Below are 26369 nucleotides of genomic sequence, written 5' to 3' on the forward strand. Positions count from 1 at the left end.
GCTCCCGGTGTGGGGGAGGGCGGGCTGGAGGCGTCCGGAACGTGCCACTCGGGGAGAGGACGGGGGGATTTTCGTGCTCGACTAGCGTTTCTGCCCTGCCTATTTGCTGACAGGCCCGTTAGTTTCCCCCCGTCCCCGCCACGAAACCGAGCCCCACGCCGCGGCCACGCTCGCCCTCTGCAACCCAGCTCTGGCCCGAGCGCTCTCCGCCGCCGCCGGAGTGGGGCGCTGCGCCGCGCGGTGGGGCCGGAAATTCCCGCGGCCCGAGTGGAGGAGCCGGAGCCGAGAGCGTGGCGCCGCCTTCCACCTCCCCGCGCTGGGCGGGGGCGTTGGGCCCAGTGAGGGCCGGGCCGCCTGAGTTGGGGCCGAGGGAGCCCGAGTCTGCGAGGAGCCCGAGCCGGCGGCGGGCGGGGAGCCGGAAGGCACTGCTGCTCCCCCGGAGCCGCTCGGCGAGCCGGGAGCCCTTGCGCCCCAGCTCCTGGCCCCCGCCCCCTCGCGGTCTCCGCCTCCTGCGCGCACACACCCCCCGGGCCGCTGGAGCCCCAGGCCTGCCCGGCTCCTCCTCCTCTTCACTCTCGCCCGTGACCGGGTCCTCCTGCCGCCCGCCCGCCCGCCCGCCCTGCTCCCTCCGGGGCGAGTCCTCGTCCTCGTCCTCAAGCTCCCCTTTCAAACACGCACGCTTGCTGGGCCGGTCCCTCTTCTCGGCCCTTCTCCTTTCTCTTACCCCAGCTAACGCCGCCGTCGGGGGAAGGATTGATGTCCCTTCAGCATCATGCAGCCGCCGCCGAGGAAGGTGAGGGTGCTGGAGGGAGGCTTTGGGGCTTTGGGGGGGATGCGTCCAAGGAACGCGGCTGGGGCGATCGCTGCGACCCCTCCCCCTTTCCGCAACTGGCCGTGCCCGCCGTAGCCTCTGGCTTGTCACCGAGTTGCTGCCGGTTCCAGACGGGTGAGGTGCCTTTCCGATGAAGGGGCGGCCGGGGTTCGCCCTCTCCACCGCGGTAGACCCCCAGACATCTCACAAGAGTTTCGGGTGCACATTTGTGTGTGTGTGTGTGTGCGCGCGCGCGCATGGCAGTGCTGTTCGCTGCAAAGTGCATTCTCGGGGCTGCACTGAGGGGGGGCGGGGGAGCCCTTGCAGCTTTGCAGAGCCTTGTGCTTGTGTGATTGTTTAGTCTGCACCAGGTTGGAGCCCTCCAGCCGCTTGTCGCCATCCTCGCCCATTTGCAGATTTGCAAGCAATTTGTTTCCAGCCTAGCCTTAAGGTTTGGCCTGCTTTTCCCACGGGGCGGGCCGTAAAGAAGTTGGAATAGTCATCGCCCCCCATCCTAGGGATAAACAAGGTTTTAAGCATTGACCAGTCTTGCCATTCTCACCCCCCCCCCCCAACCCCCTTCCCGTTCCGTTCCTCCGGTAGGGGACCTTGGGGGCGGTGGCAGTGCCCCTGGGAGAATGAGAATCCGGCGGTGCGTGGCGTGTATCGCGATCTGGGCTTGGGGTGGGAGTGACGGGTCTCCGGGGTTGTCAGCAGCCTCCCTGCTGCGCCCCTTTGAGAACCGCCTCTCTGCCCTCTTCTCCAGCTTTCCCCAGGGCTGAGGCTGTGTTCTTGTCTTTTTAATCCTGCAGATGGTTACTCAGTGTCTACTCTGGGCGCTGGGTGGAGGAGGCTGTTCTATCCTCCCCTCGTGGGCAAACATTTACTGAATGCCTCACTTGTGTCTTCTTCCTTTTCTTTGTTTTCTTCTCTTCCCTTCCCTCTTCTCTTCTCTTCTCTTCTCTTCTCTTCTCTTCTCTTCTCTTCTCTTCTCTTCTCTTCTCTTCTCTTCTCTTCTCTTCTCTTCTCTTCTCTTTTCTCCTTCCCTTCCCTTCCTCGCCCTGCCCTTCCCTGCCCTTCCTTTCCCTTCTTAATCCGGATTTCTCCAGTTATGCGTCTTTTTTCTTTCACACATGTACCCCCACCCTCCGAGTAGTCCCGCTGCCACGGGGGGGGGGGGGGGGGGCGTTTCCAGGCCCACTGGACCTGGAACCCTGGGGTGCCGGCCTGGCGGGTGAGGCACTGGCCAGCTTGCATTTGCTGTTCTAGCTGTTTGAAGTGGAGCCGCCACAGGAACCGGCTTGCTGGGGAGGCTTAAAAGCATTGCATATCCTAGAAGGTCACTTTTGCTTTCTCCTTTGTGAGAAAGAGATTGTGATTTGATGCGCTGTCAGCAAGTGGAGGGCATCATCCTGAGACAGTGTGCTTTCTCGCAGCCATTATGGAATAATTTATGTAGTCGATTCAAGCATGTAACTTCATTATTGTGTACATTTCAGTCATTATATATTAGGCATTCTTATATACTCCTTCCTCCCGGTTCCACTCTGCTCACCATTTCTGGTGGTTAATGTCTTTGAATCCTTTTTGGAAGAAATAGAAGACAGAGTCTTAAAACTTTAAGAAGACCTAGATACCTACTGAGCTCGTGCATGAAGTAGGATGATGGGCAGTTTATTTTGCACCTCTTTAATCTGTAGTTTTTATATTTGTGTATTTATATTTAACCTGTTTCCGCTTATTTGTCTAGAATTTTTATTAAATATCCTTAGTTAACAAAATTAGGTGACAAATAATGGCTTTATGGCAGTGGTTCTCAACCTTACTAATGCCGCGACCCTTTAATACAGTTCCTCATGTTGTGGTGACCCCCAACCATAAAATTATTTTCGTTGCTACTTCATAACTGTAATTTTGCTACTGTTATGAATCGTAATGTAAATATCTGATATGCAGGATGTATTTTCATTGTTACAAATTGAACATAATTAAAGCATAGTGATGAATCACAAAAACAATATGTAATTATATATGTGTTTTCCGATGGTCTTAGGCGACCCCTGCGAAAGGGTCATTCGACCCCCAAAGGGGTCGCGCCCACAGGTTGAGAACCGCTGCTTTATGGTCTTCAGGGGAGAGGTGAGCAAGAGGTATATATTCTGACAAGTATTTAGTATTTTCCTTAAGTAGTTTTTGTTGTTGTTAAAGTTGCAGTAAGGTCTTATAAATACATGGTATATTTTAGGTGAAAGTTACACAAGAACTGAAAAACATTCAAGTTGAACAGATGACAAAACTTCAAGCCAAACATCAAGCAGAATGTGACTTGCTTGAAGATATGAGGTAAGGTTATAGTAACTAGTTTGAACTTCTATATCTGTTTCAAAGAACCTTTTAGTTACCAAACCCCAGGAACTGATGATGGAATTTCCTTTTGGATTTCCTGCTTTAAGGCTGTTAGAGCTTTGACTCAGCTAGAAATTATTACTGGAACTAACACAATTCAAGCTTTTTTTCTTTTAGTGGGGGAACCTATAACGTACACATACTATTATGAAAAAACAAGGGTCTTAAAATTTACCTGTCAAAATATAGTCATTGAAGTAGAAATTCTTATTTAAATAATCTTTCTACTGAATTGTAACATTTATTGACCTTTACAATTTCACACAGATTTTTAGAGTAGCACCTCTGGTTAATGGTTAATATCTGGGGGTGAGCCAGTCAACCTCAGCTGATTATATACTGGCATTATTTGTTAGAACATGACAAATATCACTTTGTCTTTGAACATTAAATTCAGTGGAAAATGTATCCTATTTTATCATTAAAGTTACCTTGTTTCGTATTCACAGTAACTTTAAATTTAAAAGATAAGACATTGTGTCAGCATTGTGAAAATCAGTATCTTTCTTTATAGAGGGAAGCATAACTCATTTTATTGAAAGAAACACCATTTTATTTTACAATCCTATAATATAAACCGATAGTTTAACTACCATACCTTGGTAAAGGGTGGAAAATGCTTTGCACGTTGAAACAGTATGGCTACAATTCTTACTTCCCTTTAGTAATATGTTTGTCGAATTGGAACTGGGTCTAAGCCTCATTAGTTTCCTATTTTTCCTATGGTGCACAACTTTATGTTGGTTTCATGAAAAGTATAAACTATATGTTGTTATAATAAAATTATATGTGTTTGGGTAGCTGAATTATTTATAGCCCAAAGATTTTGATTTAAAGAGTTCCTTTTTCTCCCCCATGTTTAATTTATTAGGTATTATTTATGGGTATTTCTACTGCATACCTATATTTTCAGAGTTTCTACCTAAGACATATAGTCTCCAGTCTTGGATGTACCAAGATCATTGTTCTTTTTAAATTCTGTATTTATTTCTTCTACTTTTCTTGCGGCCACAAGGAAATTTTTAGATTTAAATAATTCCTGTACAGGATACCTGACACTCTTCATGTGGTTAAAAATTTAAAGTTTTTAACATCTATTAAGTGAACTAAGGTATTTTAGTAGAAATCTCTAGATGAAGAAAGTAAAATTTCAGAAGCACCTTAGGAAGGCAAAACTAGCGTGTAAGTAAAGATACCCTTTGGGTTTTGGATGGTCAGTGGTCATTAAGTCCTGTTGATTGTATCTTATAAAGACTTCTTGCTTGCATTTAAAAAAAATTTTTCCTTCATTTCCTGTATCTTGGTACCAGAGCTTATGGTCAAATATATGGATACAGAATCACTGTCAAATTGATGTAAGTTGTTGTTTGTATTATTGCTGACCCCATCACATTTTACTTGCATTATTGCAGTAATGTTTTCCTATCTTCTAACCCCTCTCCCCCCAATCCCTCCTTCTAAGTCTTATCACCAGTTAGCTTTCAAAAATCATTGCTTATTGTATATCAGGTTCTCTGTGGCCTTCTGGATAAAGACCAAACACCTTGTCATGGCCTTCTGCAACCCAGCTACAAGCTTCCCTTGCTGACTTAATTACTACCGTTTCATGCCCATGCATCCTTCCTGCTTAATCTCCCTGCCCTGGCCCCTCAGGACTTTTGGTTACCTAATTGTGTTTTCTACATTCATGCCTTTGTAGTGAGTGTTGTTCTCTTTGCCTGCTGTGTCGTTCCTCCTGCCTTTGCACCTGGCAAATTCTGGTTACCATTACATGTATAAGTTTGTTGTTCTCTGTGATCTCGAAGAATTTTGACTTTGTACATGTTTCTGGCTCTCCTCTTCATGAGAATTCCTTTCAGTTAGGGTCGAAATTACTTGTGTCTTTGTACCCTTTATTTAGGCTGGCAGAATTGATAAATTTAATGGCATCTTTTTTTGTTTTGATTTTTAGAGAGAGGAAGAGATAGAGAGAGAGCTAGATAGATACATAGATATGAGAGAGAAACATCAGTTGGTTGCCTCTCATACGTGCCGACTGGGAATTCAACCTGCCAGCCTTTGGTGTGTGGGATGACACTTCAACCCACTGAGCCACACCAGCAGGCCGCACCTTATTTGTTTCTAAGTGCGATATTTTATAAGCTCATTTACAGGAGCTATAGTCTGTTGAGCTTGGGTTATACTTTGATTTACATGAGCACTTTAGAATGTACTGTGCTATTGGATGTGTAGTATATCTGTATTTATGTACAACGTGTAAATACAGAGATTGTTGGTGCTGCAAGAATTAATGGGTTCTTCATTATTTTGAAGGCGTCAGTGCATTCTTCTTTCATAGTAAATTAATAGAACGAATTCCTTCACTCCTATGTAGCTGTGAGCAGAATACTATATTACTTACTAAAATATGAGTTTAGGTTTGCCTTTTTAAAAAATTGATTTCAGAGAGAGGAAGGAGGAGGCAGAGATAGCAACATCAGTGATGAGAGAGAATCATTTGTCCGCTGCCTCCTGTGTACCTCCCACTGGGGAGCCAGCCCGCAACCTGGGCACATGCCCCAACCAGGAATCAAGACCAGGAACCAAACCGTGACCTCTTGGTTCAGAGGTTGACGCTCTACCACTGAGCAACCCCAGCCAGGCATTTTTTTTTCTTTCAATGATAATACTGAATTTGAAGTTGAAAATTGCCTGTTCTTTAGTATTCATGATAACTTTAGTTGCTTGAGGAGGGAGGAGGTCTGGCTTTTCTGGTCTGTTGTAGCAAGTGGAATGACCTTTTAAAAATTCATTAGAAATCTCTGAACTGGGGTTTTTGTATATGTTATTTTGAAAAGGATCTTGACTGCTTTCCTGCTTTTCCCTTTTTAAAAAATATTTTTTATTGACTTTTTACAGAGAGGAAGAGAGAGGGATAGAGAGTTAGAAACATCGATGAGAGAGAAACATCGACCAGCTGCCTCCTGCACACTCCCTACTGGGGATGTGCCTGCAACCAAGGTACATGCCCTTGACTGGAATCGAACCTGGGACCTTTCAGTCCACAGGCCTATGCTCTATCCACTGACCCAAACCTCCCTCCTCTCCCAGACCCTGCAGACAGCACTCCTTTTAACCCATGGCCCCCCAGTGTTATTACTCAATTTAAGTTAGTATGAATTTATTCAAAAAGATGCAAATAGTATATTATTCTTAATATAAAGAAATTAGTAGTAGAAACATTTTTATGACTTTAAAAAAAGTTAAAAAAGAAAAAAAACACCAGAACACATTAAGCTGTAAATAGAATTTTATGCTTGGTTATTGGTAGTTCTTATCCCTCTCCCTTCTGTTGATCATTTGGAATTTTGAAGGGAGGAAACCAATTATAGTATATATTTTTTCCTTTGTCTCTTCCTCTTTTTCAGTTCATTAGTTTCAGGGATACATTTGGAAGTTGGTGTGTTGGGAGTAAAGTATTGGAAGGAGAGATAACTCATTTGTTATTAATCAGGGACATTCCGTGCTTTGGCGAGATTCTATTCTGAAGTGTTTCCTGTTGACTTTTGCTGTCAGTAGTAGACAAGCACACTTCACTCTCTTTTTAATCATTTTTTCCTCTCTTTGCTTTCTAAGGCCACTCATAAGTAAGTTTCTAAATGCTGTAGCATGTATTATTTATTAGTGTTATGTATTTTGTATTGTTTATTACTATGATGTGCTCTCAGTCGAGAAAGTTCTTTGCAAGCACCCACAATGTGAAGAAATACCTTCCTTTTTAGCAGACATTTTTAGGGTGTCATTATATAATACGGAAAAATCATGGAATTTTAGAGTCAGGTGGATACTATCACATTTGTTGATTTTTACAGATGAAAATGGAAACTGAGGCACAGTGAGATGAAATGAATCATATTAAGGAGGACCCTGAGATGGTTCTCCTAGTTTCTAGACTAGTGCACTTATCTGTATTTCCTGTTTTTTAACCAGAGAACTCATCATGGTCTCATTTTTTGGGAAACATTTTGCCTTTTAAAAAGTACATTTTAACTAATAGTTTGTTTTCCTATTTTTTACTTTTCATACCTTAAGATGTCAGTCAGCTTTGAATCATATTTAAAAACTACTACCATGAAACTAGCCAGAAGGCAGATACCTAAAACCTTACCTCAGAGAAGGCTGAGTGTATGGTTTCTCTCAGATGTTCTGAAAAACTGAAACTGACTCAAGAAGCACCTGTCCTTCCTTTGTTGACACCTGGAGGTCTAACGACACCAAGTAAGGAATTACTATACTACATGATACTTTCTCTAAACTGTAGTTTCTTTAGCGGTAATCTGGTCTAGAGGAATTTTTAAAAATAGGTTTATTGAGATATAATTCACATAACATACAATTAATCCATTTAAAGTTTTTTAGTATATTCATAGGGCTGTACAGCCACCACTACACTTAAACTTTAGAACATTTTTGTCCTGCCTGAAAGAATCTCTGATTGGCCTGTGTGGTTCAGTGGTTGATTCCTGGTCAGGGCACATGCCCGGGTTGCAGGTATAATTCCCAGTAGGGGGCCTGCAGGAGACAGCAGATTGGTGTTTCTCTCTCATTGATGTTTCTGTTTCTCTCCCTCTCCCTTCTTCTCTCTAAAAAATCAATAAAATAAAAAAATTAAAACCACAAAAAACTCTGTACTTCTCTAGCCCTAAGCAATTACTTGCTCTCTCTATAGAAATGGAATCTATATAAATGGAATCATACAATATGTGGTCTTTTTTGACTGGCTTTTACTTGGCATAATATTTTCAAGGTTCATCCATGTTGTGACATCAGTACTTCATTCCTTTCTGTTGCCCAATAATATTCCATTATATGGATATACCACAATTTATTAATCTAGTCATTAATCGATGGGTTGTTTGGCTATTATTAATAATGCTTCTTTGAACATGCATGTACAAATTTTTGTGTGTAATGTTTTTATTTATCTTGGGTATATACATAGTGGTGGAATTGCTGGATCATATAGTAACTCTGTGAGGATCTCTCAAACTGTTTTCCAAGGTGGCTGTACCATTTTATATTCCCACTAGCAATAATGTATGAAGGTTCCAGTTTCTCCACATCTTTGCCAGTGCTTGTGATCTGTCTTTTGATTATAGAATTCTAGTGTGTGAATGGCATCATATTGTGGCTTGGGTTTGTATTTTCCTAATAGCTTATGATTTTGAGCATTTTTTCATGTGCTTATTGGCCATTTGTATATCTTCTTAGGAGAAATGTCTGTCCAAATCCTTTGCCCATTTTTTTTTAATTGAGTTATTTGTTGTTTTCTTATTGAGTTGTGAGAGTTCTATATACATATATATAAAATATATACACATACATATGTACATAAATATATATGTAAATATAAATAAATAAATATATATAATCAGCTTTATGGTTTGCAAATATATACTGTATTTGGGGTATTTTCCCACTCTGTGGGAGAATCACCTGAGGTGATTTTTACATTCACTGAATTTTGGGAACCACTGAAGTGGTGGAAAGAAGAAGGACTTTGAAAGTAGACCAGAGATTGAAACCCAGCTCTGCCACTTATTAGCTGGGTTATCTTCGGCAAGAGACTAAGGTTCTCTGAGCCTCATATTTTATGTATATAAAGCAAGGTTCATGCCCACCTTTTTGCTTTTCTGTAAGAGTTAAATGAGATACGTGAAATGCCCAGTGTGGTAGGTATTCAGCATTGGAAACTAATATTAGTGGAAATTGAAGGCTGGGAAGGATGTTGTCTTATTCAAGGTAACAGAAAAACTCATTGTTTCATTACTTCTAGAGAAGCACTGTTTTTACATTTTTACACTTTTGAAATCCAGATACTTCTTACAGTTGCTTTTGGCCATGATGCAGTTGTCATTGTCTCTTTAGGCAGAGAACTTGCAGAATAGGTATCAGCAGGCTTGGAAGAAAATCCCAGAGATAAAGGTTGGAATACAAATCTTGGAGCACCTGGACTTTTGGTGACACAGATTATGATATTGTGTGGAGTCCTGGCCAGTGTGGCTCAGTTGGTTGAACGTTGTCCCGTGTATCAAAAGGTTGGTGGTTCACGCCCTTGCTGGTTTGGCTCAGTGGATAGAGCATGGACCTGCAGGCTGAAGGGTCCTGGGTTTGATTTCCAGTCAAGGGCACATGCTCGGGCTGCAGGCTCAATCCCAGTAGGGGGCATGCAGGAGGCAGCCAATCAATGATTCTCTCTCATCATTGATGTTTTTCTCTCTCTCTCCCTCTCCCTTTCCCTCTAAAATCAATAAAAATATATTTTTAAAAAAGGTTGCCAGTTTGCTTCCTGGTCAGAGCACATGCCCAGGTTGTGGACTTGATCCCCAGTTGAGGTGCATGTGGGAGGTATCCAATTGATGTGTCTCTCTCACATTGATGTTTTGCTCTCTCCCATTCTCCCTCTCCCTTCTTCTCCCTCTAAAATAAATGAACACAACAACATATGATTTTGTGTGGGAAAACATGGGTATTGACTAATTCAAAAGAGTTCAAGTCTAAATGTGGCCAGTTTATGCACCAGTTTATTTTGTCTTTTAGAAATTACGCACAAGAGTAATACATGCTAAAAGTATAAGTTTAAAGGTTATTTTCAATAAGAATAAATAAAAATAGTAAGTTTCAGGCCATTCTATCAATTTAATTGGCAGCATTTTTCCGTCGTGGAACATAGTGTGTCTTGCAATTGGTGGTATTTTAGAAATGATAAAAACTGGAAGCAGCAGATCAGGTACTGGACTCTGGTCTTTTCTCCACTTGTTCAGCAATCATTGTTGCTCCTCAATCTAGTATTCTTTCAGACTAGAACTTAAAAGAGATGCAGACCATGAGATAGAGAATTTTTTAAAAACAGCGTTACAAAGAAAACGGTAAGTAGGACCATAAATATTTCTTTGAGAGAGAGGGGAGAAAAAAGATGACCTGATTTTAAAATTAAAAGAAAACATGAAACTTAACTGACTAAATGAATTTAAATTTTAAATATATACTTCCACATGATGGTCAGTTGTGGAGGATACTAAGAATAGGAGATACAGGAGCTCCAGTGGCGCAATCAGTTAGCGTGCGGTACTTACACAGCAGTGCTTGCAGAGAATAGGAGATACAAACTAGGCAGAGGAAGAAAGAGGGAAATAGAGTTCGAGAGGGTCTAGTTAATAAAACTTGTCACAGATCGCTGCTTACTTCATCTGAAAGAGTCGGGTTTTAATAATACCTCTTCCTATTACTATTTAATAACTTATGAACTCATAAGCCATTGTTCATAGGCCCTTATGTACTCCTAAAATTTGAAGATTTGGTTCTGAACGGGATAGCCACTGCAGCCCACTTCGGGGAGAAGTTGCTTTCTGGTTTATAGACTTGAATGGAGGATACGTTCATGAACCAGATGGAATTAAACTAGGGACTAATAATGAGTGTTACCTACCACTTGGGTTAAGAATAGAGGGGTTGAAGAATGTTTGTGTGCGCCCTTTCTTGATTTGGTCTTTTTGGCCACACCCAGGTATGTAAGCAGGAGAGATGGTGAAGGTGATCTGTGTGGTAGGGTAGCTGTGATATACTGCAACTAGCACTAGCTTAGAGGCATACAACCTGGCTTGAATTCTAGTTCTTAATCTCTTATTAACTGTGTGACTTTGGCCACAAGTCACCTAAATTTCTCTGAGCTTCAGGTTTCTCATCAGTAAAATGCTAATAATTATATTTTATGGGATTATTTTTATAATGAAACACAGGAATGCATATAAAGACTCTCTTGCATAGTGTCTGGAACATAGTAGATGCTCAGTAACTGCATGTGGACTGTGATTTTAGTTGTGAACATCAACTCAGAAATTATGTCTGTGACTTGTCATCCCCTAAGGCAGTGGTTCTCAACCTTCCTAATGCCGCGACCCTTTAATACAGTTCCTCATGTTGTGGTGACCCCCAACCATAAAATTATTTTCGTTGCTACTTCATAACTGTAATTTTGCTACTGTTATGAATCGTAATGTAAATATCTGATATGCAGGATGTATTTTCATTGTTCCAAATTGAACATAATTAAAGCATAGTTATTAATCACAAAAACAATAAGTAATTATATATGCGTTTTCCGATGGTTTTAGGTGACCCCTGTGAAAGGGTCATTCGACCCCCAAAGGGGTCGCAACCCACAGGTTGAGAACCGCTGCCCTAAGGAATTAACCTGTGGATTAAAAAATGTCATGGACCTCAAAGATAAACTGTTCAAGTGATTCTAAAGAATTTCCTTCACCAAATTCAGCAGTCCTAGGTACTATCCATCGCTCTGTGTGCTGGTAATGATTCTCCTCACTATTGCTGGATGGGTTCTGCAACTCCAAGCATGATATTCTCATGCAACAATGTTATGTGGAAGAAGAGGAGGGAAGGACAGTGTCTCCTTATGCAGATTTTCCCTCCCTTCCTCCCCTCCTCCTTTCCTTCTATTAGTGAAGACAATTTCTATGAGAAATTATCCCAGCAGACTTTCCCTTATATCTCATTGGCTGAGTTTGCTTCGTATGCCCGTGCATGCTTAGCTGCGAAGGAGGCCGGGGATGTGATTATCTTCTTGTAGAGGTGGTTTTTGCCAGCAAGAAATAGGTGTTGGTTACCAGTAATATGGCTTTTGCCACATTACTGTCTTGCCAGTTTGCCACAGGGACTCATTTCTCATTTACTCCCAGTGCTGGCCATAAAAGTGCAAAAAATATTTTGGGGTTAGTTTGTGAAAGACACAGCTAGAATTCCAGTTGTCCCAGACAAATTGGGAATAAGAAACTCTTTAGAAACCTTGTATCTCCTCCTTCCAACTACTTTTGAATTAAATGTCTTGGGTCAGGAGTAGGTTTTTGTATTGCCATAGGTAGGCCAGAGGCCAGGAATCTCTTAGGATTCTCGTCTTAGGAGTGCGGGGGTGGTTAAATATCGTGTCGCTTTTGGTCTTCTGATAATTTGGAGAAATGGTGCCTGAGGGCCCACCAGGCAGTTGTATTTTTGCTGCATTCCTTGTACTTCTCGGGTGAAAGCATTAATATGTAGTGAAGTGGTTATTCTGAAAGCAGGGAAGGACAAATAAGAGCAAAAATACTCCTAGCTGAATAATTTGCCCCTTGATTGAGGATTGGCCATTTAGTCTTGAAAGTATAAAGTATAAAGCCTTTTACCTGAGGAGCCCAGTGGTGGTAAGTCAGTGTTTTTCTTTGTAAATTCTTCGAATGTTCACTTGAATCCCACAGATGCTGTTCTGTTTTGCTGGTGTCAGTGTTCAGGAATGATCTGCTGCATAAGCAGGAGTGAGTTTCTAAGTCTGGATTGTGCTGTTGGCTCTTCAGTGATTAATTTGGGAACTAGGCACAGAAACTTGTAACCCTCGGCTTTGTTCCACTGCTGCAGATTTCCTGTCATGTGCTGGTCAGGACTAACTTAACAGAACTTGGCTGATATTCTTATTTCATTTTATTGTGTCCTCGAAGTATCCCTTGGTCATGCTTTATTTTAACATTTCTCTTGGTCTCCTTTTTGGCATTCATATATGAGTGTCTTGTCATCCAGCTGTTTTCTGTTTTGTAAACTTTGCAATAATCCCAATTCAAAAAGAAAATGTTATTTCTGGTGTTATGAAAAGTATTAGTATGTCCATGTTCCCACAGGAAACAACTGGGAGTATATGTCCCTTGATTATATTTTAGCAGTATTTGTTTTACCCCATTGGCGGCTGGAGAATGGGGGTGAGAGCCAGAGACTTTTTATTATTCACCTTTTTTTGGTATGTTTTGAATTATTGAACTAAATATTCTCTACTCTCAAAACTAAAATTTAGTGATTTTGTATTGGTAACATTTTACTGCATGTCTGTTAATATAAATGTTGTAAAAATTCTTATTAGTTGAAGATAAAATACCATTTTAGGCTTTTAATTAGTCTTTAGTGAAGTTATTTTTATTATTAATAGACTTTACAGTATATTTCCAATATGTATAAATATTAAGAATACTTGATTCACAAACTTCTCTTTTTCTTTTATTTTTAAAAAATTTTTATGTTAATCCTCACTCGAGGATATTTTTTTCATTGATTTTTAGAGAGACTAGAAGGGAGGTGGGAGGGAGAGAGAGAGAGAAACAGAGAGAGAGAGAGAGAGAAACATCGATGTGAGAAAGACACATCTATTGGGTGCCTCCCATATGCCCCAACGGGGACGGAGATGGAACCTGCAACCCAGATATGCCCTTGATTAGGAATCGAACCCGAGACCCTTCAGTGGACAGAGTGGTCACGTGTCCATGAGCCACTCTGGCCAGAGCACAAACTTCTCTTCATAAAATGACTGGTCTTTTAGCTCGTTGTAGCTTGGAGTTGGGGAAACAGGCTGTGTGCTACTTTCCTTTCCTTCTAGAATTTTGTCCCCAAAGAGGCAAACATTTAAGGTGTTCAGATTCCTCTCTAGTCTCAAATTTTATTTTATCTGACTTTATCCAAAGGTTCTACATTATAGTCATTTAAAATATTTTTTCTGTGGTAAGATATATTTTGCATTATTAGCCAACTTGCTCCATGGGGAACTGTTTAGTCTGTGTTACTATAGAGGTATTTTATATAAATAGTTTTCTCAGCTATATTGAGCTAATTGAATATTTTTAGTATTCTATTTTCAACTCTTGCATTTTTAGCTCTACCTGTTTCTGTTTTTCAAGTGGTTCTAGTTGTTACACCATGCATCTTTAATTTATCACTGTATACTTAGAGTTAATATTATACCACGCCACGTAAGATGCTTACAAACAATTCAGTTCCTCCACCCCAGACTTTGTGCTGCATACTTTATAAACCTTATAATACAATGTTAGTTGTGCTTTAAACACAGTTATCCTTTACAGAGATTAAGAGAAGGAAAGGGTCTTTTATGTTACCAATTTTAGCTCTCTTCTTTCCTTCCCGAGACCAGCACATAGTTTAAAGTTTCAACCTGGTATCATTTCCTTTTGGGCTGAAGACCTTCCTTCAGTTTCTAGTGCAGTTCTGCTGGTGACAATTCTCTTAGCTTTCACTTATCTGAAAGTGTCTTTACTTCACCCTGTTTTTGGAAGATAATTTTTGCTGGATATAGAATTCTGGGTTGACAGTTGGCCACTCCATTGTCTTCTGGCCTTTACTGTTTCTGATGGAAGTTAGCTATTATTTATTTACGTGTTCTCTTCTGTGTAATGTGCCTCCCCTCCCCCCATAGCTTTTTCCTCATTATGTTCGGTTTTCTGCACGTTGAATATGATGTGAGCAATGGGGTATCTTCACTTGGACTGTACTGATTTTTTTTAAATCTGTAGGTGATGTTTTTTAACAAAAATTGGGGATTTTAGGGTCATTATTTCTTCAAATATTTTTTTATGCCCCATTCTCTGTTCTTTGCTTTTTGGACTCCGAATACACATATGTTAAGCTGATTTTAATCTGTGTTCTTTGAATTGGCCAATTTCTGTTTGTCTCTCCTCTGTAGTTTAAAATTGACCTTTAAGCCCATCCAGTACAGTTTGCATTTCTGATATTGTACCTTTAAATGCTAGAATATTTATAAAAGCTGTTTTAAAGCTCTTGCCTGCTGTTTCCAACATTGCAGTCATGCCATGGTCTGTTTCCATTGAATTCTTCTGTGATTATGGGTCATGTTTTCCTGCTTATTTGCATATTTAGTAATTTTTTACTAATTGGGCATGTGGATGACACATCATAAGAAGTCTCTGTTGTGTTGTCTTTCTTTAGAGCAGCGGTTCTCAACCTGTGGGTCACGGCCCCTTTGGCAGTTGAACGACCCTTTCACAGGGGTCGCCTAAGACCATCCTGCATATCAGATATTTACATTACGATTCATAACAGTAGCAACATTACAGTTATGAAGTAGCAATGAAAATAATTTTATGGTTGGGTCACAACATGAGGAACTGTATTTAAAGGGCCAGAAGGTTGAGAACCACTGCTTTAGAGTGTTGAATTTGCAGGCTTCAACTGAAAGCCTGAATGCCCAGAGTGTACAGCTATGTCTCCACCCTGGCTGACCTGGAATTCCACTTTAAAAAAAAATGTTTTTATTGATTTTTAGAGAGGAAGGGAGAGGGATAGAGAAATAGAAACATCAATAACAGAGAAACATCAGGGATTGGCTGCTTCCTGTACAACCCCTACTGGGGATCAGTCCTGCAACCTGGCATGTGTCCCAACTGAGAATGGAACCTTTGACCTCTTGGTTCCCGGGTCAATACTCCACCACTGAGCCACACTGGCTGAATGAATTCCACTGTTTTGCAGAAATGTGCAGCTTCTGGTATTTGTTCAGCTCTCAGGCGTGACTTTACTACACCTCATGGAATCTCACCCTGGCTTATTTGTAGCTCAGTACTCAGAAGAGGGTGGTTAAGGGACCCCCCCACCCCGCCATACAGATTTCTGGGGCCACCCCTTTTGCACTGTTGCTTCCTTTCCAGTATCTGTCCTATCCATTCTAGCCCACTCCAGGAGCCCAGAACTGGGATCTCTGCCTCTCAGTTCAGTGAGACCATCATGCTTGGCTGAGGCTCCACTTCCCTGTGGTACAGTTGGGAAAGGGTCCCAAGCAGAAAGCTGGAGCGGTTGTGATTCACACCTCCTGTGTGCTGGCTGTTTCATACCTGAACAGAGCAGAGTTACATATTTTATCCAGTTTTATAGATAGTGCTTAGGAAGGCTAGTCTGGTGCCAGTTACTTCATCATGGCGAGAAATGGGAGTCTACTTCTCAGATGTATTGGAGGAAGATATTTAACTGTCTTTAAATATATAAGTAAAATTATGTATTTATGCATATTTAATATCTATATAATCTTAATTAATCCTCTGCTTTTGGATATATGAGTTTAGATACTCCATATCTAAATGTTTATATACTGTAGCATAGGAATTTTTTTAACAGCTTTATTAAGATATAATTCATATACTATGTAATTCACTCATTTAAAATGTATAATTTGGTGGCTTTTGGTATATTCATCCATTACCACATAAACTTGAGAACATTTGCATTACCACACACACAAAAACCCCACATCCCTTAGCCATTATCCTTCCCCTCTCTCTCCATTTGCCCAGCCCTAGGCAACCACTAATGTACTTTCTATAGATTTATTTGTTATAGGCATTTCATATACATGAAATGGTACTATATGTGGTCTGTTGTAATTGGGTTCTTTCTCTCAGCATAATGTTTTCAAGGTTCATTAATGTTGTAGCATCTATCAGTATTTAATTCCTTTTTATTGCTAAATAATATTCCATTGTTTGTATAAATTACATTTTATTAATCCATTTATCAGTTGATGAACATTTGGATTGTTTTGCTTTTGTCTACTGTGTATAACATTTCTATGAACATTCATGTGTAAGTTTTTTTCATGTATATCTGTTTTCATTTCTCTTGGGTTATGCCTAAGAGTAGAATTGCTGAGTAATCTGTTTTACTATTCTAGCAACTGCAAGACTGTTTTTCAAAGGAATTATACCATTTTACATTCTCACCAGCAATGTATGAGGGTTCCGATTTCTCCATATCCTGTCAACATTTGCTTTTGAACATTAATTATACTAGTATATCAAAGCCTCCTAGCAACTATGCATTATATTACTATTAGACTAGAGGCACGGTGCATGGATTTGTGCACCGATGGGGTCCTTTGGCCTGGCCTGTGGGGATCAGGCTGAAACCGGCTCTCTGACATCCCCCGAGGGGTCCTGGATTGCAAGAGGGTGCAGGCCAGGCCAAGGTACCCCACCGGTGCATGATTGGGGCTGGGGAGGGACCACGGGAGGGCTCCAGGGCGTGTCTGACCCATCTCACTCAGTCCTGATCGGCTGGACCCCAGCAGCAAGCTAACCTACTAGTTGGGGCGTCTGCCCCCTGGTAGTCAGTGCACATCATAGCGACTGGTTAAACTGTTGGACACTTAGCATATTAGGCTTTTATTATATAGGATCATAGAACTAAGAAATGGAAGAACTGGGTTTTAACCGGGGTTTATGTGACTTTAAATTTTAAGCTCTCCCTCTCATTGAAAACTGTCTCTACAGATGTAGCTGTTAAAATCGAGTGAAATTTTCATAGTATTCCAAGCAGTGAGAGCGCCTATGTAGATATTTTCCCAGCCTTTCTTGCATCTTGGCAGAAATCCATTGAACCTAGAACATCTTTTCCCTGGTTTTGATAGCTGTTTTCTTGAAAATAGAAGACAGTTATCTTTCCCTCAGGATTATTTTAAATAATTGGGAGCACAGCATTTTCAGTGCCCACCATGTCCAGACATTGTAGATCAGTGGGTCTCAACCTGTGGGTCGCGACCCCTTTGGCGGTCGAACGACCCTTTCACAGGGGTCGCCTAAGACCATCCTGCATATCAGATATTTACATTACGATTCATAACAGTAGCAACATTACAGTTATGAAGTAGCAATGAAAAGAATTTTATGGTTGGGTCACAACGTGAGGAACTGTATTTAAAGGGCCAGAAGGTTGAGAACCACTGTTGTAGATGGAGGATGTAGTATCTTGTTTCAAGAACTGCTACGTAGAATAGACACCAAAGAAGAGGTCTAAGATTCAGTGCCCTGCATAACTTTCAGTCTGGCTGAGTAGTGGAAGAAGGTCATTGTTTGCGGTTTCATGTTTTTGTTTCTGTTTTTTCAGATCCAGGATTGTTGAAAGATTGTGTGAAACACTGAGCTTTTAGGGATTGTTTGGCTCTTCTGATAACTATATATGGGGTTTAGGTTAGATTTTGAGATATTTCCATAGTTGAAAATGCCCTTATCTGTCTTTTTTGCTTTAAGTTAAGATCAGACAGTTTTGTGGTGACTGAGTGAAGGAGACAAAGTTTCTGAATGAACATAAGGTGAACATGGTGTTCAAAGGTGAACTTGATTATGAATCTCCTGACAACATGGTTTTGGCAACTTGGATAGTATTGATAAATCTTAATGGAAACTCATGTTTTTATAGTCACGTACCACATAACTTATTATGTAGCAAGGTGTTTTTTTTGGCTATTTAATTATGTTTATTTTCAACTTTTTGGCAATGTACATAAAATCAAAATACACCACAAATAGCTTATAATCAGCTCATATTGGGTGATAGAAATGTATATAATCTCATGATACTTTATATTAGTAAACTCACTTTAATGGGAAAAATCTTTACATGTTAGAAACCAATAGGATACAAAAGTTACTGAAATATTTTTACCTAGAATATAAGTTGCTTTTAGCCCATTACAATGTTTCATTTTATATAGCTATATGCATGAAAACAAATATTCTCCTGAGGAGACATCATCATCCTAAATTTGCTTTCAGGAAAATGACCAGATTTCAAAGTTCCATTAGTTTATAAAAAAATATAAATGAATAATAACAAATTGTAAAACTTTGTTAAAATTTTTAAACGGTTTTGACAATGGCCTATTTTGTTAATATGGCTTTTGTCATTGATCTAGGTCTAGTCTTTATATGTTAGTACACATGTATTGAAAGTAAGTCTTCAAAACTATCCATTATACATTTTTATCATTTTAAGGGAGGAGAAAGCAAGGAAAAAGACTTCAGTGTTTAATTTTATGTGAGTAACTGCCAGGCTGAAGGCTGTGAAAGGTTTATGATGTATCTTTCAAATGTACAATGTAATTCATGGATAAAGGAGTAAGATATATCTTGCAGTAAATATGTTTAAAGACAAATCATGTAGTAAAAGATTGTGTTAACTTAAATGGCAGAAATTTTCATTTGATTACAATGTTTTCTCTGCCATGATCTGAAAGGAATATGTGTCCCACTTTAATAAAAAATTATCTGACTAATAAATGTCGCCCACTCTTTCTCTGGCAAAGAAAACTTGGCATCTTAAATTGGGTCTTGAACGATATAGATGAAACATGTAAAGTCATGGTGTTCAAAGGTGAGCTTGATTATGAATCTCCTGACAAGATGGTTTTGGCCACTTGGTTAGTATTGATAAACCTTAATGGAAATTAATGTGTTTATAGTCATGCACCACAACAAAATTTGGGTCAATGCCAGACTGCATATACGAAGGTGGTCCCATCCTATCTAATAAAAGACAAAAAGGGTAATTGACCGTACCTTCGCTATGCTTCCCATTGGCTAATCAGGGCGATATGCAAATTAACCGCCAACAAAGATGGCAGTTAATTTGCATACGTAGGCTTCAAGTGGTGGAGCGAAGCCAAACGGCCCGGAAGCCGGCAGAGCAGCAAGGCCTCATGGCCCCGGGATCAGCGGAGCTGCAAGGCCTCATGGCCTGGTGCCAAGCGGAGCAGCGAGGGCTCACGGCCCCAGCTCTAGGCGGAGCCCGGAGGCCTCACAGCCCTGGGATGGGCGGAGCAGCGAGGCCTCATGGCCGGGATCAGCAGAGCAGCGAAGCCTGACGGCTGGTGGGGGTTTGGGGGGGGGCTCTGGCCGGAGCCCAGCCAGAGCGAAGGCCTGGGTCCCGGGTGCCAGAGGAAAACTGGTGCCAGCAGCCAAGGGAAGGGAAGGCCTATTGCACGAACCTCTTCGTGCAACAGGCCTCTAGTCTATAATAATAAAAGTGTAATATGCAAATCGACCAAACAACCAAACAGCAGAACGACCTCCGGATGACCTTCCAGACGACCATGCTATGACACCCACTGGTGCCAGGCCAGCCAAGGCAAGTGCGATGCGATTGGTCGGGGGCCCGGCCATTGCCCCAGGATCACCCTGCAGAGTGAGGCCTAGGCCACTGGCCAGCAGGGTGATTGATCAATTGGGGGGCTCCACGATCGCCCCAAAGAGGGAAGCCCAGGCTACCCAGCCGTTGTGCTGCAGCAGTTAGCCTGGGCCTCCCTCTGCGGGGGCAATCCATCATGAAGCCCCGGCCAACATGGGTGGGGCCTACCTCTCTGGAGTGATCTATAGTGGGGCTCCCGGACTGTGAGAGGGCACAGGCTGTGCTGAGGGGGACCCTCCCCCACCCCCGAGTGCATGAATTTCATCCACCAGCCCTCTAGTGCAGTGATGGCGAACCTATGACACGTGTGTCAGAGGTGACACGTGAACTCATTTTTTTGGTTGATTTTTCTTTGTTAAATGGCATTTAAATATATAAGCTAAATATCAAAAATATAAATCTTTGTTTTACTATGGTTGCAAATATCAAAAAATTTCTATATGTGACACGGCACCAGAATCAAGTTAGGGTTTTTCAAAATGCTGACACACCGAGCTCAAAAGGTTCGCCATCACTGCTCTAGTAAGATATAATGGAGCTGACAATTTTCTGTTGCCTAGCAGTGTTGTAGTGTTGTGGCACAACACATTGCTTACGTGTTTGGGATGATGCTGGTGTAAACAAACCTACTGCACTGCCAGTGGTATAAAAGTATAGCACATATAATTATGTACAGTACATAATACTTAACAATGATAATAAACAACGGTGTTACTAGTTTATATATTTACTATACTATACTTTTAATCTTCATTTTAGAGTGCAATCTTTCTTATAAAAAAAGTTGGTTGTAAAACAGTATGCTGTATTACACACGGCTGCCTCATACAACTTGTGTCTACCATATCTCTTGATTGCATTATTTTTATCTTGTGTTTGATTTAATCTTGTGTCATTGTGTACAGTAACGTGCTGTATAGACTCGTAGCCTAGAAGCAATGGGTTTAATCATATAGCCTAGGTGTGTAGTAGACTGTACTATCTAGGTTGTGCAAGTGCACTCAATGATGTTCATACAAGGACAAAATTGCCTAATGGCACATTTCTCAGAATATGTTCCTGTTAAGGGGTGCATGACTATACTTAAAAATGCAGTTTTATGTGGTACATCTACACAAGGGAATGCTACACTGCTGTAAAAAAGAAGGAATTCTTAACACTTGCAACAGCATGGATGAAACTGGAGAGCATTATGCTAAGCGAAATAAGCCAGAGAAAGATAAATATCACATGATCTCACTCATTTGTGGAATATAATGAACAACATAAACTGATGAACAAAAATAGAACCAGAGTCATAGAAGCATCGAACAGGCTGTCCAACCTATGAGGGAAAGTGGGGGGTGAGGGAGTAAGAGAGCAACCAAAGGACCTGTATGCATGCACATGAGCATAACCAATGGACACAGACAGTAGGGGCTGAGGGCATGTGCTGGGGGGTAGGGGCAGCCAGGAAGAGGTCAATAGGGTAAAAAGGAGACTCATGTAATACTTTAAACAATAAAGAATTTTTTTGAAAATGCACTTTTTGTTGGGGGTGTTTAACCCCTTTTTCCTCAGGGTGTGTGTGTGTGTGTGTGTGTGTGTGTGTGTGTGTGTGTGTCACGATATCAGCACTTTTGAAGAATAAGAGGACATACTAATCTCCTATCATGTAGTTTTTACTAAAATGACCTGAATACTATTTAAAGGATGCAATGTTAGAAAGCATTGGAAGCTTTCTTGTGACTCTCTTCATATTAGGCCCTGGGCTATTCATGACAAACTTGGACTCTGATTTCTTTGTGATATAAATTATCTCTTTTCAGGTAACTCAGTTTGATGACATTTTTTAAAATTTTATTTATGGTGCATCAAGAGCTGAAAGGAAAATAAGATTAAAGATGTCCAATTAAAACAAGTCAGTTGGTCAACACATGCAACTAGAAAAAAAAGGCTTTATTTATTTATGCATTTATGCATTTATGTAATTATTAAAGAAAGGGATTTTGAAAATGTTCTTAAATTGAGTTTAGAGAGAGAGGAAGGAAGAGGGAGAGAGAAAAACAATGTGAGAGGGAAACATTGATCAGCTGCCTCCCTTAGTGCCCCAATAGGGAATCGAACCCACAAGCTTTTGGTGTATGGGATGATGCTCCAGCCAACTGAGCAACCAGGCCAGGGCAAAGCAGCTTTATTTAGGCTGCATTTGATAAATGTGAGAGGTGATGCTCCACAACCACTTTGAAACCACTTTGACATTGGGAAGTATTGAGTGGTGGAGGGAGCTGGGGAAGATGATTATGTGATGAGGAAGATCATAGAGCTTTTTCAAACTCCTGAATATTGCTATCACAGTGTGATGACATTGTCTTTGAAATATTTTTAATTCCCAGAAGTAAAAATAGCTTATTCAAATGTAGGTGCCAACAACACATTGTATTAGTAAGAGTCACCTGTGAACTTTACAATATTACAGATGCTTAGGTCCTACTCTTAAGATTCAGAGTTGGTACATTTGGGGAAAGAAGTGGACACTTAGTCCTTATCTTAGCTATTGTGAGTAATGCTGCAATGAACATAGATGTGCAGATCTCTCTTAAAGATGGTGATTTCACTTCCTTAAGATACATACCCAGAAGTGGAATTACTGAATCATATTGTAGTTCTATTTTTAATTTTTGAAGAACCTGCATACTGTATCCATAATGGCTCTACCAGTTTACTTTCGCACCAACAGTGCACATTGACCAACACTTATATCTTGTCTTTAGATAATAGCCATTTGAATAGGTGTGAGGTAGTATCTCACTGTGGTTTTGGTTTGTATTTTCTAGATGATTAGTGATGTTGAGCACCTTTTCATGTACTTGTTGGCCATTGTATACCTTCTTTGGAAAACTGCCTTTATTTTTTAGGCCCTCTGCCTATCATTAATAGAATTATTTGTTGTTGGTTTTTGCTATTGAGTTATATGAGATCCTTATATATTTTGGATATTAACTCCTTATCAGATATATGATTTACAAATATTTTCTTCCAATCCATAGATTCCCTTTTCATTTTGTTGATCGTTTCTTTTGCTGTGTAGAAGTTTTTAGTAAAATAACATGGGTGTCAAAAGGTGTGTGCATATGTTTGTGAGTGTTCATTTATTTATTTAAAAATAAGGACAGTAGCCCAGCTGGTTTGGCTCAGTGGATAGAGCATCGGCCTGTCGACCAAAGGGTCCCGGGTTTGATTCTGGTCAAGGGCATGTATCTTGGTTGCAGGCTCCTCCCTGGTTGGGGTGCATACAGAGGCAACTGGTCGATGTGTTTTTCTCACATCAATATTTCTCTCTGTCTTTCCCTCTCTCTTCCACTCTTTCTAAAAATCAATGGAACAAAAAATAAAAGTAAATATAAGGACAATATTTTCTTCAAACACAATACAAATTTTTAGTAAAACATCAGAAAATATAGAAAGTAAAACGAAAAGAAGAAAGTGAAAGTCTGTAATCCCACTACCCAGACAAAACTTACATTATTATTTTGATCTCTCTCTCTCTCTATGTATATATCTCTCTATATAAAAGCCTAAGCAACCGTTATGACTGGACAACCGGCCGGTAGCTGTGACGTGCACTGACCACCAGGGGGCAGACACTGAATGCAGGAGCTGTCCCCTGGTGGTCAGTGCACTCCCACAGGCAACCTTCCCCAGCCAGCCAGCCTCCCGTGGTCCCTTCCCCCGGCCACCAGGCCCGATCGGCCCCGATCTCCAGCCAGGCCAAGGGACCCCAGCTGTGCACAAATTTGTGCATTGGGCCTCTGGTGTGTGTGTGTGTGTATAAAAACAGAGACATATAATCCCAAATACCCACAAATGTCCATGTGTATATCTATATATATAAAATACAATATATAAATGCTAGTATGCAGTGTATGTGTATATATACTTATATATATAAAATACTAGAGGCCCGGTGCATGAAAATTCAATCCCTGGAGGGGGAGTCCCTCAGCCTGGCCTACCCCCTCTCAGTCCAGGAGCCCTCAGGGGCGGGAGGCGACATGGTGATCAGGGGAAGGTGATGCCCCCATCACACCTCTGCTGCTGCCACTGCTGGCAGTGCAAGCCTCGGCCGGCCCTGGTTACCTGAGCCTTGGGAGGCCCTGGGCAGCTGGGGGGCTGAGGGGAGTTGGGAACTCTGGAGGCAGGTGCCCCAGCAGGGCCGAGGGGACTGGGCACCACCATCTTGTGGCTGTGGGCACCACTATCTTTGAGGCGTGGCAGTCAATTAGCATATTCCCTCCTTATTGGCTGATGGCGCTGCCATCTTTGAGGGTGGGGCAGTCAGTTTATATATTCCCTCCTTATTGGTTGTGGGTGCCGCCATTTTGCGATGGCGTGAGGGTCAATTAGCATATTCCCTCTGTATTAGATAGGATAGTTTATGTGTTTCTTAAGAAGAGTATACTGATTGTATTTTATGAGACTGACGCGCTGCCTGCTGCGCTAAGAGGGCGCCGGCTGATTGTATTTTAAAGGGCTATTTTTATAATGTGCAGTACCCCATAAGGAAAATGTTCTTGCTCAACTCTTTTTTTTATAGTAGCAAAATACACAGAATATAAAATTTATTTTCTTAACCATTTTTAAGTGTACAGTTTAATGGCATTAAAGACATCCATATTGTTTTGCACCCTTCACCATCCATCTCCAGAACTTTTTATCTTACAAAACTGAAACTCTATGCCTATTAAATAATAACTCCTCTGATACCCTCCTCCAAGCCCTGGCAACCAGTATTCTATTTTCTGTCTGTATAATTTTTGTATACTCCAAGTACCACATATAAATCATACAGTGTCTTTTTGGGATTGAATTATTTTATTTAGCATATTATCCTCAAGGTTTTTATATTTTAACATTTGTGAGGGTTTCTGTCCTTTTTTTAAAATCCTCTCCTGAGGATCTGTTCACTGACTTTAGAGAGGAATGGAGAGAGTGAGAAACATCAGTTGGTCTCCCACCTGCCCCAACTGGGGGTCGGACTCTCAACCCAGGTATGTGCCCTGCCTGGGAATCAAACCTGCAACTTTTTTGTTGGTGTACAGGACGATGCTCCAACCAACTGAGCCACCCAGTCGGGCAGTTTTCTACCTTTTTAAGACTAAATAATAGTTATTCACCCAAAACAAATGTAGTAAGATTTTAAATAGTTATAATTCTTAGATAAGAAATTAATAGTCATTTTGGTAAATTTAAATAATTTGAATTAAAAGTGGGAATTTTGGCTTATTGCCTTTTTTCCTAGTCAGTCTCTTTTCTTTATATTTTTTCACTTTTTGCTGTCATATCTCTGCCTTAATGAAGTGCTTTTAAGAGCACACATATCTGGCGTGCATAGGAAAGTCTTTACTCAGACTATTCAAGGTAAATTGTGCATATTATATATATCATTGACTCTACCTTGTCTATGGTTTATAAGGTACACTGTTATTTCATTACTGTTGCCATAGAAGAAAATACTACCAATAATTATTAAAAGGTGAATCCCAATGTAATAAATGTTAAAATGTGAAAAGTGTTTGCTGTAGAATCTATGAAATATGTGGGTATGGAAAGGGTGCTCCCATCGTACCACACATGTAGTAGCCTTGTACTTTGTTTTGTAACTCTTGTAAAAAACTGGGAAGAAGGAAATGATTTGACTATTTTTTCATGATGAGAAGCTGCTCAGAATTTGATTTTAAACTTGTTTTCTGTAGTTCCCTCTACATTGGTTAAGTTAGTAAATTTTGTTTTATTTTAGTGCCTCCTATGCACTAGCCATTCTAATAGCAGTAGCTAACATTTATATAGCATTTATTATGTGCTAGACACTATTTTGAGCACTTTATATATTTTAATTAACTAACTTTTACATTATCCCTGCAAGGTGGTATTGTTACTGTCCCCATTTTACCAAAGGGAAAACTGAGGCACAGAGAAGTCACGTGACTTGACCAAGGTCATACAGCTAGTAAGTGGTGGAGCTAGGATTTGAATGTAGATTGCCGGACTCCAGAGGAGTCTGTGATGTCAGCAGTATTCCTAGGCACATAAGATGAATGAAAATGGTTCATTTCCTTAACACAGCTTAGCAGGTACAATTTGAGGGTGTGGTAGTAAATTTACATAACATTATTATAATACTTTTGGTAATGAATTCTTATTTGTGTTTTTAGGACATTCAGTCAGAAGAAGGCTGCTATTGAAAGAGAGTATGCACAGGTAAGCTTGGATATGGAGGTCCCATCCTAGGTATACCTGTTCTTTATAAGGTACAAGGGCAGATATGTTTGTTGGAGAG

The 26369-nt window shown here is 40.7% G+C and overlaps 1 protein-coding gene across 4 annotated transcripts in view; it reads left to right on the top strand.

Moving 5' to 3' along the window:
* Positions 1–238: 238 nt before the first annotated feature.
* FCHSD2 (FCH and double SH3 domains 2) overlaps positions 239–26369 on the top strand; it is a 178160-nt gene continuing 152029 nt past the window's right edge. Inside the window, exons 1-3 of one of the 4 annotated variants that reach the window (XM_036325062.1) lie at positions 239–793; positions 3057–3154; positions 26245–26290. In XM_036325062.1, the coding sequence (XP_036180955.1) occupies positions 773–793; positions 3057–3154; positions 26245–26290 (165 nt within the window). In that variant the 5' untranslated portion in view covers positions 239–772. Of the gene's footprint in view, positions 794–3056; positions 3155–6871; positions 7475–26244; positions 26291–26369 lie in introns of those variants that run through there. The other 3 variants (XM_036325061.1, XM_036325064.1, XM_036325063.1) reach the window with 3 other exon arrangements.

This window comes from Myotis myotis, unplaced genomic scaffold (assembly GCF_014108235.1).
Source record: "Myotis myotis isolate mMyoMyo1 unplaced genomic scaffold, mMyoMyo1.p scaffold_m19_p_10, whole genome shotgun sequence".
NCBI lineage: Eukaryota > Metazoa > Chordata > Mammalia > Chiroptera > Vespertilionidae > Myotis > Myotis myotis.